At 41.3% G+C, this 20,781-nt stretch overlaps 1 protein-coding gene across 1 annotated transcript in view; it reads left to right on the top strand.

Moving 5' to 3' along the window:
- The window catches only part of MYPN (myopalladin), a 44,295-nt gene that overhangs the window by 7,840 nt on the left and 15,674 nt on the right, over nt 1–20,781 (top strand). Inside the window, exons 2-11 of the mRNA XM_054288356.1 lie at nt 1,102–1,277; nt 2,738–2,789; nt 4,773–4,920; nt 6,944–7,015; nt 7,239–7,380; nt 7,954–7,977; nt 9,965–10,081; nt 10,479–10,845; nt 12,924–13,472; nt 15,317–15,461. Coding sequence (XP_054144331.1) covers nt 1,102–1,277; nt 2,738–2,789; nt 4,773–4,920; nt 6,944–7,015; nt 7,239–7,380; nt 7,954–7,977; nt 9,965–10,081; nt 10,479–10,845; nt 12,924–13,472; nt 15,317–15,461 — 1,792 coding nt within the window. The remainder of the gene's footprint in view (nt 1–1,101; nt 1,278–2,737; nt 2,790–4,772; nt 4,921–6,943; nt 7,016–7,238; nt 7,381–7,953; nt 7,978–9,964; nt 10,082–10,478; nt 10,846–12,923; nt 13,473–15,316; nt 15,462–20,781) is intronic.

Below are 20,781 nucleotides of genomic sequence, written 5' to 3'. Positions count from 1 at the left end.
CAGTATGACAGCCCCCACCCTCACATGCAGCAGATGCAGTAGCTAATCACATGTAATTAAGAAAGTCACAGTAAGAAAATGCAAATACTTTAGTGGCATTTATATCTATCTATATCTATCTATCTATCTATCTATCTATCTATATCTATCTATCTATTTATCTATCTATCTATCTATCTATCCATCTATCTATCCATCTATATCTATCTATCTATCTATCTATCTATCTATCCATCTATCTATCCATCTATCTATATCTATCTATCTATATCTATCTATCTATCCATCTATCTATCTATCTATCTATCTATCATCTATCTATCTATCTATCTATCTATCTATCTAATCTATCTTTCTATCTATCCATCCATCTATCCATCCATCCATCTATCCATCTATCAATCTTCATGAGAAAAGTTACAGTGAAGATGAATGCACTCAATTTTGGCTTTTCAAGTTTAGCTAGTTGTCTATAATTACAGGTATTTCTGAATATTATCTCAAACATTGAACTCTGGATCTTGATACACAGCACTACATCTTCTTTATAAAGCCTAGATTTAATGTGAATGTGTTTCTGCAGACCCACCTGCTTTGTGTGCCTCTGTTGTGCCTTGTAACCAGCATCCATCAGTGCTGCTCTCCCTCCTGAACAGATCAGCTCTCTTACCTTGTGATACACTTCTGCCATATTTTATAAAAAGCAGATTGTGTTAAATATATCACCAAACAAAGACAAATTTCAGTCACATTCTGAATTAACACGAACTTAAGAAACACAAGTTTGAGGGATATTTGTTAACTTAGAGTTAGGTGGCTTTTGCTGCACATTAAGCCACTACACAGATCTGATTGTACCTCAAGAGAAATTCAGAGCTGGATTGACAGTGTTCCAAATTCAGAACTCTTTTAGTCTTTATTGACTATTATGAAAATCATCCATATTTTATTCCTATGACTGTTGATTCAATACTTACCTGCAGTACTCTGTCAGAACCTCCAGGCTAAACCTACCAATTTTACCATCAGAAAGACTTCAAACACTATCACCCTAGTCACCAACTTGTTTGCATTGAAGAACAATTTCTTTTTGCCTTGCAGGTGGTACTGTGAAGGGAAGGAGCTTGAGAACTCACCAGACATCCAGATCATCCAGGCAGGAGAGCGACACTCTCTGGTCATTGTTGAGGCCTTTGAGGAGGACACGGGGCGCTACTCGTGCTTTGCTTCCAACATCTATGGAACTGACTCCACCTCTGCAGAGATTTACATAGAAGGTAATCCTGCAGTGTTCCACAAACTGGTGGTTGAAACTAAGATATAATTATGTATCTTGTTTGCTGACTGTGATAGTTTTGTCATTAAAAACCCATAGCAGGAGTCAACACTTTCCATCGTTACTAAAATCATTATTATTTTCCTGTAAAACGCTCTTCAGACAAGGGACCAGCCCTTACATTTTATTGTGTTACTTCCCAGAGGTTTTATATATCTCACTGCAAGATCCAAGTCTAAAAACACTCAGATTCTGAAACTACCTTGTATTTTTTGTCTGTGGAACTCTACAGAAGTGTAAGAAACTAAACTTTGTGTCTAATTCTTATTAATCCCTTTTCCCTACAGTCATTATCGCAAATTGAATGTAGGACAGCTTCCTCTTAACTCTTTCTTGGGACCCTGTAACCAAAATAAATATGCCATCAATTTTATATTCTCCTTGCCCAGTAGATGCTGTAAATCAAACAGAAAATATATTTGCAGGTTTAGGTGTCCTTTCTTTCTCCTTATGCTTTTTACTATACATAGTAGACCTAAGAGTGGTCTATGTATTATATTTTTTTTTTACACTTTCTTGGGTAAGATTTGAGATTGAATCCATTATTGTGCTAGCATGACTACAAACTTAAAATAAACACATAGAATTTTTTTTCCTTTTCCCTCAGAGAAGCATACTATGGGCACCATCACTGAGCACAGCGGGGCCATTCACAGATTAAAGCAGTGCCAAAAAGATGAATTTAGTTCTGCTGCTATTCTCCTTCCACGACTCTAAGCTGACAGGGAAAGGACAAATCCTTTTTCAGCATCTGCCCTGCCCTGATCAGAGGGAGATGTCTGTGCTTGGCAGGGATTTACAAGGCAGGGGCCAAGGTGGGTGCTGGATGGGAGCCAGGGCTGAGGGAGATGCTCACTGGCAGGAACTGCACAGAAAATGCAAATTCCAGCACAGTGAAGGCAGAATCAGAAGTGTAAAATGTCTCAGTAAGTGACAGCAGTCAGTAAACAGAGTGAGGATCTCCTTCACACTGTGGTACAAGGCACCAGCTGGAGAACAACAGCCACAGCTCCAGGTCTCTCTTTTTCCTTTCAATCTGGTAGCATCAGGTGTCTGAGAGAAGAAACTTGTACTCAATTCACAACAAATATGGACTAAATCATAGTGGCATTTGAAAAAGAGCCCAAGGAACACCCAGGTATTCATTCCCTCTTGGATATTCCTCTCCTTACTTCAGCTGCACCTCCTGCCAAATAAGTTGCACCTTACCCCAACAGCAGCTCTGCACCTTGCACAGAGTGGGACCTGTTCACCTCTCCTGCAGTGGGACTTTTGTCTGGGCACAGCTTTATAACACATACCCATGGAGTGGGCTACAGGAAAGCTGAATGAAGGTTTGTACCATTCAGAGAGAAACTCAAAACCTCTCTGCTAATTTTATTTATTTTTATTTTTTCACAGGCATCTCTTCTTCTGACTCTGAAGGTGAAATCACCAAGGACGAAATGGATCAGTAAGTTTAAAACCAACTCCACCTCCCAAATTTCTTACAGTAAAAACCCCACAAGTGCAGACATTTCAGCTTGCAGCTTCCAAGACATTATCATTCTGTTTAGGATTAGTTTGGGTTGGTTGGGTTGGGTTTTGTTTGTGCACTTGTTTGCTTTACAAATAGTATGGAACAAACATTATTTGCTTTTGTGTCCTCAACTTTGGATTAAGAACTAAAATTTCACTATTAAATATTAATATAAAAGAAAAGGTGTTACCATAAATATTGAAATTCTAAAATTAATTTACTAAAACAACATCCATTTGACTAGATCCAACTTAAATGTTGATTTAAGTGTCTGACTTGGACAAAGAATGTAGTACAGTTTCTCACATGAAAATATACAAGGTTTTTGGTAGAATAGAGGTAGATTGATGATTTAGATTTAAGATGAAGAAATTAATAGACATGCACTAGAGTGAACTGAAATGATGGTATGAAAGACTATTTAATTATAAAAAGAAAATATGTCAGATGTAACCTAAAATCTGGGAAATATTTATTTATTCATTTCTTTATTTTTCCTAACTGAAATGCATTCCCTGATGATTTAGAACTTGATCCAATGCTGTTAAAAATCTTTCAGAATCAAAGTCCTTCTATGAACTAGAAAGGGAGTCACACTGGTTGAAAACTAAAATAATCAGTCTTTTATTTTGAACTCTTTTGTATGCACAGATTCAACATCAAAAGCAACCAGTCCTTGATAAGAGAGGCCCTAATCAGATAGATTGATGCACCTTCTTGGTTTTTTCCACCACTAAGGAGAATTACACTCATTACAAATGCCAGTTTTTAAAATGCAAAGAGAAGACATTTGCAGTGTATTTGACTGAAGACCTCAGGCTGACAGCAAATCCTGTTGTATGCAATTCAAACTTCAAGGTCATAAAGAACTCCAGATGGAATTGGTTCACGGACTTTGATAAATGTTAAGGGTTTTATAAAACTTAAGGTTAAGAAAGTCTCAGATTTGGGATGTACTGCTGATCAGTTTGGATGAATTGTGAAGTTTTCCATTCCAGCTCAGCCCTGTCCAAATGTCACAGACTTTTTTTTTTTTTCAAATTCACCTCATTAGATGTCAATGTAGGGTTGACCATGATCCTGATCACTTGATGGCATCTATAAATCACTTACCTCATTAAATTGTGAGGTAATTTTTTTCTCGCAATGCTGCTCTGACATCAAAGCAGGATGTCCCCAAATGATCACATTATGAAAGGCCAGGTTTGGGTGTAATGTCTTCATTTCTGCTCACCTTCCACTGCCATCACACCAATCTGAACACCTGTAACTAAAGGGAGTTCATATGAGAACAGGTGCTAAAAGAAGTTCAAAAGAGAAATCAGTGATCACAACAGCTGTACCTTCACTCTGAGAAAAGCACCTTCTGTTTTGAAGGCTAGATTTTCTGGGGAGAATTCAAACTGAATAAAAAGACCAGCTGTTCACTGTCTGCATCATTTCACCAAAAAGGGTCAGCTCTTGCATTTCCATATATAAACAACCACAAAGTGAGGAGGTGTCACTCTGTACACTAAAACTGATGATATGTTGATCAGAAAGCATGCCTCTGTTTTATTTTTGAGCAATTAATTACTGAATCTGTATCCAAGCAAACCACAGTATTTGCATGACCTTAGAGGCCAACTCTGCACAAAATGGAAAGCAGCAGTGTCCTCTGTGAAAGCAGCATTGCTCTCTCATGCTGCTGTGAGCTGGTAAAGCCACAGCTGGGATAATCCAGGCCAAAAATGAGATCTCAGGGTGCCCCGGTGTGCAGGCTGACTGACCAAATGCAGCTTTACAGAGCACAGCTCAGCCTGGAGCAAGAGGAACTCAGTCCCGGCAGCGAGGCTGTAACTGAGACAGATGTGGCTGAGGGACACACACAGCTCTAGCCTGCAGTCAGAGAACTTGTTCTTGGTTAATATTTCACAGCAAACCAAAGCCAGCCAACACCTCTGTGGATGCAGCATCTCCTGCTGTCAGAGCTGCAGCCAAGCACCAAGAAACCTCCAAGGCCCCACCAGCTGAGGCCCAGCCCGTGTCTGTCCTGGTCCAGACTGTGCCACCACCAGTTAACCAGGTAGGGGAACACCATGGGGCATTTCGAGGATAAAAGTGAGCTCTTAATAAAGTCTTTCTTCTACAGTTTGGGACTGAGAACCCCAAATTTTCTAGCATTTGCTTAGCTGTTGAACTCCAGCTTTGAGCCTGGCAGCCATCCAGACACTGCACAGGATCCAGGTGTGTTCCCTGGGGCTGCACAGGATCCAGGCGTGTTCATTGTGCTGCACAGGATCCAGGTGTGTTCCCTGGGGCTGCACAGGATCCAGGTGTGTTCATGGGGCTGCACAGGATCCAGGTGTGTTCATGGGGCTGCACAGGATCCAGGTGTGTTCCCCTGGGCTGCACAGGATCCAGGTGTGTTCATGGGGCTGCACAGGATCCAGGTGTGTTCCCCTGGGCTGCACAGGATCCAGGTGTGTTCATGGGGCTGCACAGGATCCAGGTGTGTTCCTTGGGCTGCACAGGATCCAGGTGTGTTCATTGGGGCTGCACAGGATCCAGGTGTGTTCCTTGGGCTGCACAGGATCCAGGTGTGTTCATGGGGCTGCACAGGATCCAGGTGTGTTCCTTGGGCTGCACAGGATCCAGGTGTGTTCATTGGGGCTGCACAGGATCCAGGTGTGTTCCTGGGGCTGCACAGGATCCAGGTGTGTTCCTTGGGCTGCACAGGATCCAGGTGTGTTCATGGGGCTGCACAGGATCCAGGTGTGTTCCCTGGGCTGCACAGGATCCAGGTGTGTTCATGGGGCTGCACAGGATCCAGGTGCGTTCCCACAGCTCCGAGGCTGGAAGGGCACCTGGCTTTGCCCTTCTCCCATCCCAGACTGCCTCATGCCCCTTCCAGCCCAGCAGGAATTCCTCTCCCTCAATACAGAGCTCACTTGAAGTCCTTTCCTTTCAATGAAACTTACTTTAAGCGGAATCGTTTCACTGCTATGTTTACTTGATATGTAAATAAACTTGTTTGCCACATAACATTTTACTTTCCACATCAAAGGAAATTAACGTTACCATGTTCCAATTAATGCTACCATGTTCTAATTAACATTGCCATGTTCTAATTAACATTGCCATGTTCTGATTAACATTGCCATGCACTGGGAGTCCTTTTCGTTGCCAACTGACAGCATATTCACAGCTGTGAATTCTTTCCAGGTAGGAAAGAGAGCCATATTAACTAAAACTGAAAAGTTCATGAGTTTCTCACTTTCCAGTGCCTTTTCAAAGCTTACAGCCCAGGGTTAGGTGGTAAGCAATGAACAGATACTGAACAGGGGAACTAATGCACGTTTGCTTTTGATTACAATGAGAATAGAACTAAGAACAAATAGAACTAAGTAACACGCTTCCATTTTGAAAGGAGATTCTTAAGGGTAATAGTTACTTCAAAAATCACTACTGTTAAATTTTGTTGGCTGATAAGGCACCATCTGTGTGTAAATGTGGCTATTTCCTGAGATACTGAATCATTAATTCTGCTGCTCTGAGGCAAACCCTGTTGCACTAAAATAAAAAACTGTATTAAATACTCAATCCATATAACAAAGTTTCCCAGCAGGAAAACAATTCCATTCTGCTCCACTGAGTAGGATCAACAGGTTGACATCCCACCTCTGTAAAAGGTTTGGGTTTGGCAAAGGAGAAGAATTATAGTAGCAGTCACACACGTGACTTAACATTTCCTTATTAACATCAATAGCTATTTTGTAGATTAAGGATTTTTAAAAGAAGACTATGACCAAGCAGACAACATTTATTTGCCTTATTGAAGTATGAAGAAAAGATGTTACAATACACTGTGCTAAAGCTTTTCTTGCCATGATGACCAGAGTAAGGCAATAAATTAATAACATTTCTGCTGTTATCCCATCCAGGAGGATCACCCACAACAGAATTTCTGTTCATTGCATTAGGTGTTTTGCTTTGGAATTCATCCACCAAAATCTCTTTTATGTCATTCCAAAAGCACATTTCTCTTGTATATGATAACTAATGTCTGCACACCTCAACATCATCTTGTGATGTTTTGCAATCCACAGGCTCAAAGCCCCACTAACTATTTGCAAGGACTGGATGGAAGACCTATAATTGCTGCTCCTGTATTTACAAAGGTAATTTCTTCTGTGACATATTTGAAAAGTAGAGGTCAGATAACTGTAAAGAGAGATAACTAAAAATGAGCTCTCAAAAAAAAAAAAAAAAAAAAAAGGGAAAAAAATATGCTTTTCCTAAGCCATTCAAGGGTTTACGTGGCTTTATTAAATCTTAGTGAAATCAGTGTTACATCCAGACCATTAAGACATTTACTGACTGTCTATTCATTTTCTCTAATAGATGTTACAGGATATTTCAGCTTCTGAGGGGCAGCTTGTTGTTTTTGAATGTCGGGTGAAAGGAGCTCCTTCCCCAAAGGTTGAATGGTATAGAGAAGGAACACTGATAGAAGACTCTCCAGATTTTAGGATATTACAGAAAAGTATGTTTCTTGTGTGAAAATATTGTGTCTAATAAAATACAGGCAAGCAACAAAATTGCTAACATAGCAACACTGTGAATTTCTTATTACAACTGTAATTTTAATTTTCAAATGCAGTCAGAACATCTGCAATTTTCTCTAAGTCACTGAAATGCTAAAATTGTGAAAATTCAACAGGAATTCCTTAAATACCACACTAAACTAAACCTAAGTGAAACAATGGTTCATCATATCTTGATTTCCTGTGGGTCAGAGTTTCAGAAATTGTCTTCAAGACAAAATAAAATTGTGCCAATAGTGAAAAAACCCCCACCCAGCTACTTGGAGAATTTATTTCCTATTCCCAAGTTCCCAACAGTGTTCATAAGTGTTCACATTGTTCAACTGTGCCTTTGACACATTATTGAGTAAAAGGCCTGGCTGTCTTCACCTCCCCTTAAACAGAAAATTGGATCAAAAAGAGTATTCCATCTTATTTAGAAGGTCAAACATTATATATAGTGCTTAAGGAAAAAGAAATATTGGCAAAAATAACTATATTCAATCTAATAATTCTGCTCTTCTTCCCTTCAGAACCACGATCTATGGCTGAACCAGGTGAGGATCATAACTTTTAATTACATAAATGTGGTGGTTAAACTTTATAAAATATTAAATATTAAAACTTCATTATTTAATTAACATAGTTTCTTCTTTTCCTCATGCTCTACAGCTACTAGTGGCACACATTTTACTGTAGACTGTTCCACAAACATGTAACTTGAATTAATTCAGTCTCTTTTGCAGAAAATGCTTCCACTTTGCTTAGACCCAGTTTTACCTCAGGATTTAAACGAGCTAAAGATTAATAAAATGAATGTATGAGGGTCCCCTGTACATCTGAGGTCCTGAAGCACAGGAGATGAGGTAGAGCTGGGCTATTTTTATCCAGTTTACCAGTTAGGGAACATTGCATCAGATGCTCAGCCATGTCAGCCATTCCCTGCGCTCCCGAGCAGCGAAATGTGAGAGCAGCACATCAGGTGTTCCACCCCTGGCATCAGCAAATCCTATAAATGTGGCTGGGCCTGCTGATGCCAAGGACCAGGGCAGAATGGGGACTGCTCCACAGGGCTGGAGCACAGGAGCCCTGTAGCTTTGGGTATTTCTCCATGACAGATTCACTCTCCTCATGGCTTTTTGCCATTAAATATATGAAGTCGCTCCTGTCAAGATGCAAAATTATCAAAGAAAAAAATTATCAAATCAGTATTAATTCTTATGGAATACAAACTTCTGTATTCTCCTTGCCCTATTTGAAACGTTTTTACCCCAAAAAGAGTCGTGAAAGAAAGTGCCTGTGTCTGAGAGTGAGGAATATAGAGATGGAGCCTCTGCCAGAAGGCAGTGCCACTGTTCTGTTACTGTGCAGTGGCATCACTGCTGAGTAATGTGAGGCAGTTTTTAGGGGATAATCAGCTGGGTGCAGTTGTCACAGCCTCATCACCTGCTGCTCATTCAGAAGGAATCTGGATTTCCATGCATGCAGTGGTTGGCAATGCCAGCATGATGAACTAGATACTATAATGCCTTAAACTGGTTCTGTTATCATACTGCTATAATAAACTGTTATTCTCCTATAGTTGATAGGAAACAATCTCTTTGTTGCTCTTGGGTTTTCCTTGGTGATGACATGAAACAATCAAGTTCAAGTGTGCAAAAGTAGAATATAGAACTCATAGAATATTTATCCTGTAGGGGTTTAGGAAAGTGTACTGCACAACTGTAGAAAAATAGCCACTGAGTAGGTGAAGGAATTTTATCAGCCCACATTTAAATTCACTTTAGATGTTGCTGTCCCTCCTCCTCCCAGCTACTCAGGCAAACCAAAAGACTTCAAATCCCATCATAGCAGGTATTTATTAGCTGGCACTGCTGCCCAAACTGGTCAGACAGGAATGGCATAAACCCAGACTGACTTTTCTAGATGGAATATAGTTTTTCCTAGTACAATTTTGCTGGCATATTTTTGGTGTCCTTTAGTCATCTTCACCAAGCAGTCAAAAGTTAACTTTCTGTGAGCACAGTTAGCACTATCCCCTCTATCTGCAAATCTGTACTTTTGAAAACAACAGTCTATATGTATGTGGTTTATATTTATCCCCATTACAGAGTGACTCCACTTGAATTGTTCCCAGTCAATTATAATTAATCTTTCAATCATCAGAGAGAAAAAATACCTATATTTTAATGAGCTGAGAGTGTGGAGTACACTATAGATTTTTCCAAATTAAATTTTCAGTTCTTTTAAGTCTGTACTTCATGTGTTAGGAAAACATTTTCTAATGTTTTCCACACTCTGCTGACACCTGTTCTTTGCTTCCATTGGGCATGCTGGAGCACAGAGGGTACCAGCTGCTGCAGACAATGCTGATAACAGCTGCTGCACACAAAGGCTGCCAAAACTGATAATACTGATGGAACTAGAAACAAAGTGAGCAAGGTGGGAGTCCCTAAGGAGATCTCCCCAAAGGCAGCCAGGGTTCTGTGTGTTTGGCCACTGCATGCTCACTCCAAGTGCTAACCCTGCTCTGGTGCTTTGCAGAGGAGATTTGTACTCTGGTTATTGCTGAAGTATTTTCAGAAGATTCTGGCAGTTTCACCTGTACTGCAAGCAATAAATATGGCACAGTGTCCAGCATAGCTCGTCTGACTGTCAAAGGTAAGAGCAGCCGAGTCCTTTAAAGCTCCTGGTAAATCCAGCAGAGCTGGGATTTGGGCTGTGTGCTGTTGGCTCCAATGCAGCTCAAGCTCTGGCACTGTTCCTCATAACTAAAAAGTGTGGGAATTCTCTGGGGAAAAAACAACGTTTGCATTTCAAAGATGTAGGGGAATAATTCACTGGGGACATGGCTGAACACCACTGACTGATTTTCCAAACTGGAGCAGTGTCTCTTTCCCCTCTACCTTTACAACATTCCTTTTTCGAGGGAATTTGTTCTTAAACAAACACGGTCAATCAAGCCAGTGCAACAGCTGGAAGGACAGAGAGAGTGCTTTCATTTCCCTATGATTTCTGGCATTTACACGTCCCAAAGGTCTGACCTTTCCTCCTGCAGCTCCCGAGGACAGCAGCAGCACTGCTGCCCTTCACACGACGTGCTCCATCGACTTTGTGGCCACTGAGCACCAGGCTGCCCCCCAGGCTCCTTCCAGCCTCCAAAGCCAAGCCCCCAGACCCAAGCTGGAGGGAGTCCTGGTGAACCACAACGAGCCCAGGTCCAGCTCCAAGGCAGGGCTCCGCGTGCACTTCAAGCTGCCCGAAGATGAGAAGGGCAGTGAATCCTCTTCAGAGGATGGACCTGGCACCACCAGCCAAAGCAGACCCAACCACTTCCCAGAGAAGATAAATGGACAGCCAGTGAAAACACCAGAGCCAGCATCACCATCCAAGGAGCCTCCCCCAGTGCTGGCTAAACCAAAGCTGTAAGTAAACACAAGTCTAATTCTCAGGAGCATCACTGAGATTATTTAGTATTTATTGACCACAACACTATTGCACCAGAGTGAAAACTCAAATGCAGGATAAAGAGATTACATGGTATTGGCCTAACTGACCATAATCTTAGAAAACAAATTCGCCAGCACTAGATTATTTTTTCCGCATATCCCTGTCAGAAAAAGTGACCTCCAATTTAAAAAGGAAAATGTTTTCCCTTTGAAATGTTATTAATTCCACAATGCTTTCTGCTGCAATCAAGAGGGGAGGAACACTGATCTTATGCAGGCAAAATAAAAGTAGTTTCTTCAGACATTTCTCACTCAATTCTGGGTATGAAATACTGCCCAAAGCAGACACTTTCAGGCTAACACACAGTACAGACTGTCATCCCAGAGGCCTCCTGACTTGTATGTCCCACAGATGTCATCTCCCCCCAAAACAGATAAAATACTTGGAAATGCTTGATAATGGGAACCCACTTGAGCTAAAAAGTGATTGGTGCATTGGGAGCTCGAGGGGAAATTTGAAGAAGTAATGTGGTTTTCTTAGAGGACAATTTATGGAATTCACACTGCAGTTTATCATGGGAAGTATTTTCAGCATTTTTTCAACCTCCCACACGTAATTTAACAACAAGCACACAAACATCTTCATTTAATTTCTTTAATAGGCAGAGACTTTTCCTGAGGGCTCAGGAATGACTCCACAAAGTAATTCCCTGGTACCCTCAAGCCAGGATGCAATTCCATAGCATAAACATTACAAGAAGACAGAACTTACATTCCTTGTGGCAGAGGGAGAACTCAGAGCACAGGGTTTGAATTGCGAAGCCCACATTCACAGCCCCACACACTTTCTGAGCTATAGTGAGTTTTGGGGGCACAGAACCAGTATTTAAGTGCCCAATGCTTGCATAAAGCAGAATTTCTCTCAGCTCCCCCTCCCAAAAAAGCTGTGTTACCAAGAATTGCTTTATTATGCAGATATATACATGAAGGGCACAAAATCAGGCCCACAGAACTACTAACTCTAACATTCTCCTTTATGAAAGCTTGAAACTGCTATCTTTATCTGCCTTTAATGTGGTTTTTGTTTGGTACATTGTATAAACAAGTCTTTTAACTAAAACCAATTATGATGACCATGTATTTGCTTTGTCAGGAGCTGTTGTGCTTAGTCTCTATATCCACATTTTCCATTCTTATCAGTAGATATTTAATACTCCATAGTTTATTACACAGTCATTTTCTATATCTTCTATGTCTTCTCTGGTTTTGGAAGGGAAAAAGCTCTCCTGTTTCCATGTGCTGTATTTCCATATACATAATAACTAAATAAACCTCTTGACAAGGCAAAATGATTTTCCTTAACTGCAAAGTAAAAAAGCCCTGAAAAATTATCTAGTAGATAGCATCTAGAAAAACAACAACTGCATGGAATGCAAGTCCTCTCTGAATTACCCACTCCTGCCTGTCACTGAGTGCCAACACCACCTAAACCCCATTGGTAGCATATCCTGTGGTGGATTATTACACAGCTTTAGCAGTCAAAGTGCTGGCTTCAGAAACCACTTCAGCAGGAGGTAAATAATGCAACCTGGCTTACAAACACTCATTGAAATTATGATACACCAAATCTCACTCTCAGTTACACAACCAAGGAGCTACTAAGGTGACTTTAACAATGATATCCCTTAAATATCTTTGAGTAAGATTTATATTTATATTTCACATACTAAAATGTAAAAATTATCTTCAATCAAATAATTTGTGGACAAATAGCTTTGGTGCCTCCGGCAAAGAAGGGAACATGAAGGAAAAGGTTATTTTAGTAGAAAACTAATATTATGCTTCTCTCGTAATGTTAGAGAATTCAGTGTCCTGTGGGGGACAGGGGAGCAGGGGCTCCCTGTAGCAGTTTCCTGTCTCTTACTGTATCACAGGACACTGAATTAATACTCTGAATATATAATACTTCTCTCTGAATTAATACTCAGAAATGCAGCCAACTGGCTCATGTGGGGCTCGTAACCAATTCTGTTCATCTTTATTTTTCTGCGCAGTGACCAGAGCCAGCTAAAGCAGCTCCACAACCAGGTCCTGCTGGAACAGCAGCAGGTGCACCAGGCATCTCTGAGGGAGCTGTCCTTCACCAGCACGCTGGTGAATTCTGCCGGTGCCCTGTGCCAGCAGTCCGGCTCCGTGCTGTACAGGCAGGGCTCGGCCTTGGGCTACGGGCGCCCCAAGCAGCTGCTGGCACCCCAGACCCCGCCGGGCAGCCCCTGTGCCAGCTCCTCAGGCTCCTTCGGCAGCGCCCCCGCGGCTGCCCCCAGGACAAACCCCACGGAGAGCTTCCCAGCAAACCCGGCACGGGCCTCGGGAGGCCTCACAGGCCGGAGCGAGCAGCGTGTGCCCGGCCCCAGGGAGGCCGCGGTGCCCCCGCTGACGCTGCCCCCTGTGAAGCAGTTCCAGCCCCAGAGCGTGGCCCCCGCTCCCCTGTCCCCCTCCGCGCGCATCCAGAACCCCGTGGCGTTCCTCAGCGCCGTCCTGCCTTCCCTGCCTGCTGCGCCATCCACCAACGCCATGGGACTGCCCAGGAGCACCCCAGCCACGTGAGTAGCGCCAAACACGGGCACAGAAACGGCGACAATGCTCAAGGGAAGCGGGATGCCTTTCTGTCCAGCTGTTCGGTGGGGAGGGTCCTGGTGCAGGGAAAATTCTGGAGAGAACTCACAGGCTGGGGATAAAAGCATCATACAGTCAACCCAGGACAGGGAGTCACTGAAATGCAAGTCTTGTGTAAAATAGAAAAGTGGGATATCCTGATATTCTGGGCATTTAATCCAACCTTTACACGCAGTAAAGGAAAGAAGGGATAACACCTGCCACAATACGACATGAAATTACACTGAGATGTCCAAGGCAAAAAGGGCTGGTTTATTTCTGGACCTCGATATTTATAGAATTCCAAATGGATTGGAGGATGAAAATTGCCACCTCTCCAACCACACTGGTCCACCAATTCTCTCCTCCTCCAGAAAGGAATGCAAAACAATCATTATTTACATGAAAAGTGCGTGAGAAACCCCATTACAGAAATGTAAACATCAGAAGGCTTGGAAAAACTTTAGAGGAACAGGGTGACAAATACCTTCTGTAGAAAGAGAGAATTGAAGATGGAGAGATGTGAGTGTACAAACAGATATACAAGAGTGTGGGGGCTCAGAGGTTCATAAGACTGCACTAGTGTGAGAGAAGATGTTTCATGAGCTTGCAGGATAAGTCACTCCAAAGCTCTTTGCTTACACCAGGTATAAAAACATTCATACCTAATGTAAGCAAGAAGTAAAGTTTTAAAGGTACCTTTACTGCAAGGGTTTTTCTAGTCCAGGTGAATCTAAGATATAACTTCTGTAAAGGTATTTTTCTCATTGCAGTATTTCAACATTTCAGGTCCCCCAGAAAAATCTCAGGAGAGTTAATGGTTTGCACATAAATAATTTCATTAAGAGCCAGCATGATTTCTATGACAAAACAGCTACCATGGTAAAGCAAATAAGGATGATGATGTACTGAGAAAGTGGGGGCATTAAGAGTCTCTTCTTTAGTGGTGGAGCTGAAGCAAATTTCCCTTTTGTGGACTATGTGAACTCTGCTTTAGCATGGCTAGCACCTGTACATTGGTACAACTATTTGCCAAACTGTTTACCATAGAACTCCAAATCCTGCACAAAGTGAGGAATATTTTCCCCTTTTATCAATGGTACAGCTCAAGGTAGTGGTAACCACCAGCAAGCCACAATCTCCTGGCTATCCTGCTGATACTACATCAACCAAATTGTCATTACAGCAGAAGAATGTGCCCTGTGTCTATAAAATTCACCACGCTGTGTGCCAAGAATCGTGCCTTCAGACCTGTACTCTTTACTTAACTTTACTTAAATCAAACACACCACATCTATAAAATAAAAACAAACAAACAAACAAAAAAACCCTGCTGATATTGGGCATCATAAAGGGGTGAGAGAAATTAAAGGAGTAAGCGTTCATGGAAAGAGTAAATGATCAGTGAAGATGTGAGATAAAGATCAATTGTATTAACTTTTAAATTATTGCCTGTTAGCAGTCAAATGTACACATTATACACCTAAGGCAACACCTACCCTCATTTCTTTAGCATTTACTGTGACATCATTATTGCAGGATAAATATAAATGGCACTTAGATGTTTATTGTATCATTACAACCCTTACTTTCTTTAAGATGGGATGCCCCATTAAGATAGTACCAAAAAAAAAATAATATTGTGTCTTGTGCTTTGGCTCCTAAGTGAATAAATAACAGGTTCCATCATAATGTGTCATAGCATATAGGTGACAATATTTATATATATATATATATAAATATATATAACTACTGGTTGCTGCATGTTAGTATCAGAATTTTCTTTCAATAGCCCAACCCAGGGATTAAAGAAAAACCTGAAGCCTCTGCCATTGGCAACAGAAGATTCCATTCGGGAAAGCAAAGCTGCACTTGTAAAGGACCTGGAGAGAAGACTGCATTTCAGAGAGGATGCTAACCAGCAAAGTGGTCAGCAGGTAAGAAAATCAAGTGTTATAAAAGTAAATTTCACTCATGAACAAGACATATATGATGATGTGGGTAAAAAGGTGTTGGTGTGGGTGAGCTGCTGCACAGCTTTGCAGGAGGAGCTTTCATGTGAGCACTGGTTTGGAATAGCAAACTGGAACTTTAAACAGAAGGCATGAGGGATGCAGCTGTAGAAAATTCACTTTGTGACTGAGCAGCATTTCTCAGTTGTGATCATCTCAAAGGCTGGTATGAATGTAAAACTTCTTTATTTTCATGGAAGCTTCAGGACATTGGCTTTTAAATTTTCGCTTTACAAGTTGCTCAATTCATTGCACACACACATTCATACACTGTTTTAAAACAAAGTGTAATGTAACAAAACACTTTAGGATAAGGTTTTTGTTTTTCTTTTGGTTGAACTAAAATGGGCTTTCAATTTTTTAGCATTAAACCTGTATTTCCAAATTTCCAAACTTATATGAATTGATAGGGACTTCTTGGAGAACTTTACTATAAGAATTTAGCAAAATAAAAAACCTTTTACAAAGTTCAAGGAACAAAATATCAGTTCCCTCTTCATTGGAATCACTGCATCTGTGCACTGTTTATGAAACTAAAGAAGAAATAAAAAATTAAATAGTATTTAGAGGTTGAAATTACTAAATCTGAACAAAATGATCACTACCAGTGTCAAAGTTAGCTGCTGACAGCAAAAGATATTTATACTCATACTTATTTGCTATTCTATATGAGACCAAACCTAAATCTTGATTCTCAAATTCCTCAAACACTGGAAAGGTTCAAAGGTGGCACTTCTGTAATTGTTACAGTAATTAGAATGCCAATGGCAATGAACTAAAATCAATAAAGGTTTCCTCATTTTCCTCTCAACTCCCAACTTTAATTCCTTCTGATTTTACTCTTCTCATCTGAGAAAAGCCTACTCCAGCAAATTCAAGCCTGAGTTTTCTCCTCAATGAAGGCAGTGGCTATTTCAACAGATACCAGGATGGAGAATATTTTCCAAAATTCCTATTGCTTTACACTATACAGAACAATCAGCATCATGAGAATAACAGGCTGGAGTGCTGCATTCACACCCATATAGTCTGTCCTGTTTTTTCCTCTCACAGTTAACACAGAATTAAAAAAGGAGACATTTTCATTCCACACATAGAATATCTGTATTGAATCAATTATTGTAATGGTAGGGCAGGGCTTACTCTGTCATAAATACAAATGCAAGTCTCCTCTGTGTGAGAGATCACTGCAAAATGGAGTATAGCATCCAGTTAGAATCTCAGATGTTGGTTTCCTTGTATTGTCTACATACTACTTTAAAAATTCCTTCTCAGAAAATGTGTCCTCTGGTGTATTTTCATTTAGAGCATTGTTCTGGGACCCCACATTTCAATAGCAGAGTTCATTCCCATTTGCAATACCTGCAGAGCATGCAGGGATCATCCAGAACAAATGCTGCAGATGACAAGCCTGTGCCTTAAAGTCCTGGTATTGTCTTGTACTGCTACATAAAGGGCAGTAATGAACAGGAGGGATTTGCATTCTGGTGCTCTATTTATTATCTAAAATTGACTTCCATATGAAAAATGTTCAGCTCACAAGATGAGATTTTCCCAAGTGTCAGCATTATGCACTCAGCAGGATATCTGATAATCCAGATGCACTCCTTCTGTTTCATCCAGTACATCATTCATCACCAGCAATAGAGAAATCCAGCATCAGAGCAGAGCTGGGAATTTTGCTGATGCTGCAGGAGACAGAGCAGATTCCTCTCTGGGCTTCCACAGCCATGATGACCAGGAGGTGCTGACAGAAATACAAATATGACTTTGCCAAGATTCTAACTGCAACTTTGACCAAGTACATGCAACAACAAGCTGTCATTTTTACCAGAAAAAAATGGCCATGCCCCTCATTTCTGCAGATGGTGGCAAGTTCTAGTGCCAGGTGAAACTTTGTCGCAGCCAGGAGTGCTGAAAAAAATGTGATCCAGTTACACCCAAACATCTTCAGGCAGATTTGCTCAGTTCTTTCCAACAAAAGGGGCAGCAATGGCTTTATGCAATCCCAGGAAGGTGTGAGGACAAATCCTAGGATAGAGCAGAACTGACTCAGTGTCTTCCTTGGCTCAAAGACAAGTCAAAAAATTGAATTCCTGACTCGGCATTCCCATAAGGACAGGCTTCACTCATTGCCAGTGGGTGTGTGTTGTGTTGGTGCTGAACCAGGCTGCTCAAATAACTCAGCATTCTTTAAGAGCAGCAGAAAAATCTGGAAATCCCACCCTTCAGAGCAGTTTCTGTAACAGGGGACCTGAGCTAGAAAAGCTAGGAAGAGAGCTAGGTGGTGGAACATCACCTCATCCAGCCCCAAGAATAAAACTGGAGCCTTCAGGCACCAAGAACAGGCCCCCAGCTAGCAGGACATTTCAAAGAGCATTTCAGCTCAATGATTAGGGTCCTCTCAGGAAGCTGTTAGCATTTTTTCTTCCAGATTGTGATGGAGAAAAGGAACAGAGGCAGACTGAGACAGAGAAATAAAAAGATAATCACTCTACTGCCCAGGAACCAGGACAAAAATCTCCTGCATTCTTGTCCTTGCTGTGGTGGATGTTTCAGTATTTCTGCAAAGTGAAAGAGGACAAAAAGGACAAGGAAGATCCCATGCACTCCTCTCCAGCCCCAGAATGTTTTATTGGCACAAAGCTGGGAGTTTTCTCTTGGAGACTGGCACTGGAGTGCTGTGAGAGCAAGCATCCAAGTCTCATCACCTCAGTGAGAGTCAGGAACTGCAGCCCCTGAGGGAAGGAGAGCACAGGCAGCCTGAGCTCCACTCCCCAAATTCTGCCTCTCCAGTCCATGGGGCCCTTCATCTGCCCTACAAGTGAAATATCTCAGCAATCTTCAGCTAGAATGAGTCATGTGGAAACAAAAAGGTGTGTGGGGAGAAAAGGAAAGAAGGAGACTTTGGCAAATGGAAAAATATAAATGTCTAATGGAAACTAATTCTTTTCCCCTGGTATTTGAAAGCATTCACAGGCTTCACCAATATAAATAAATCTATAAATGTTTCCTCTGTTAACAGAGGAAATTCAGCTTTACAGGCAAAACTTTAGAAATTAATGCTATTACCTCCTCAACATTTTGTTATACAAATAGTATAAAATAGAAAAATGATGTAATTAAACCTCAAAATCCTGTACAGTAATAAAATAAATTAATTATCCATGCAATAATAAAGGACAGCAGAGTTAAATACCAGGGCCTGGTTTATACATTTTGGTTAAAAGAGCCACAAACCATCACACATCTGTGCCATTTACTATGAAGAACATCAGGTTGTAATGCTGATTGGTTGTGTTGTACATAAGACTCAGATTGCGGCCTTATTTTTAAGACATAGAAAAACCTACAGCTGTTTAGAAAATTATGCACAGCCCTCACATGAATATCCTTCACCTCTGCTAGAGAATGCTTGGTAAGAAATTTCAGAGCAGAAGAGAAGCAGGGTTTGTCCAAAAGCTTTTTGAGCATTAAAACCAAAGCCACATGCAGATGCCAGCTCACCACACAGGCCCTGACTCCAGTAATTCCCCAACACTGATCACACAGAACCATTGGATCTGCTGCTTTTGACTCCCACTGCTGAGAGGGAGCAGGGAGAGGAGAGAGACCCCAAAATGAGCAGGAGATTTCAGGGAGAGCAGCCCAGATTGGACTGAAGTTAAGGAGTGGTACAGCTTGGAAACAGATGCTGACATGCAATACATGCCACTTTCTTAGATAAACTGTTACATGGATTTAGAGTCATCCTGCCAAAAAGGCAATCTAGTAAAAGTTACAAAACTGGGATTAAATTGGGAAATTTGTCTAGTGTTGGCATTAAGTTGGCAACAGAATTGTTTTTACATAGTATATGGCAATCAACATTTGAGTAGAGCTCCCCTAGGCTTCCTGTTTGTGGTAATTTCCATGAGTTACTATCCTAACATCAGATTATTTTGACTCTACAAGCTTCTACTAACTGTTAGTATGTATATTCACTGAATATATATACCAAATGTCTGTATATTCAGTCAATCCTGCTAAAGATAAATTTAAATCCTGCTAAAGATAAATTTGAACTCCAACAGATGCAGGATTTTAGAACTCATATTCATATAGAAAGGTGCTTAGAATGGGAATTATTACACTCTATTTAATTCCTCTTTTTTGCTAAAAATGTTCCCAGGTAGCAGAAAGGCCCAGGTGTTAAATTACTTGACAAGACCTAGGAGAGCATGATCCAGCTCTGCTCTGTGACAGATTTTTGTGTTACCTTAACAGGTCCCTGAGCTTCTTTAGGTCTTGATTTCCCACAGGTGAAATGCAGGTGACAGCCCTGCCCTGAAGGGTGCTGTGCCCTCAGATTGTCAGAAATGATGGTGATGGGGCCAAACAGATCCATCACAGACACAAAATGCTGTGAACCTGCACCTTCAGCAAGGCTGGCATGCAGAGGAGATTTTGTTTTTAGTGCAGGACAAACACAGCCCCCAGCAGCAGCCACAGCAGCATTGCCAAGGCACAGCAAAGCAAGCGGGAGGAAAGCTGCATTTCACTTCTCTATCTGCCACACAGTTCCACCAGAACAGTACCAAGTACCAAACCACTTCAGATACACATTCAGCAGATTTCCTAGCTTTGCTTTGGCCGGTTTTAAGTCCTTTACCCTTCAAACTATATTGTGACAATATTAATACAGGCACCGTTGCCTACTCCCCTTTTGCACACCATGCACACTAAACAATGTGCATTAGATGCAGCAGAAATAGCCAGGTTTCCAAAGCTGCAATCTTCTCAGCCTATAGAATTATATACAATTATAGATGCATTGTATACATTATACTTTGTACTGAGCACTACACCACTGAAGAGAAGCCTCAATTTTTAGCTGGTAGCTATAATAATTTTAAATATCTGGCTACTGTAGTGAACAAGTGTGTAAATTACTGCCTGTAAAAGTTTCATGTTCTAGGAAAGCTGCCAAAAAAGGAGCTGCAATGCTACACTTCTGACTCCAAACCAGGGCCTGAACCTTTGTGCTCCTGCCCTCAGTCTCCCCAGTATGCTGAACTGCAGCCTAGTTTTAACATTGAACCCTATGGCTCCATGGGCGGCTTCTTTGCGTGACACTTTGTGAAATATTTGTCTGAACCGCAACAACAACTCTTTGCCCTACACCACTGCTGTAATCACATTCAGAAATAGGTTCATGGCTTCTGTGATGAACACAGTTCTGCAGAAAGCCATATTAACCACTCCT

Source organism: Melozone crissalis, unplaced genomic scaffold (genome assembly GCF_028551555.1).
Source record: "Melozone crissalis strain CALT ecotype California unplaced genomic scaffold, PUWL_Pcris_2 ptg000062l_1, whole genome shotgun sequence".
NCBI classification, from domain to species: domain Eukaryota; kingdom Metazoa; phylum Chordata; class Aves; order Passeriformes; family Passerellidae; genus Melozone; species Melozone crissalis.
This window is presented reverse-complemented; position numbering and strand designations above follow the sequence as displayed.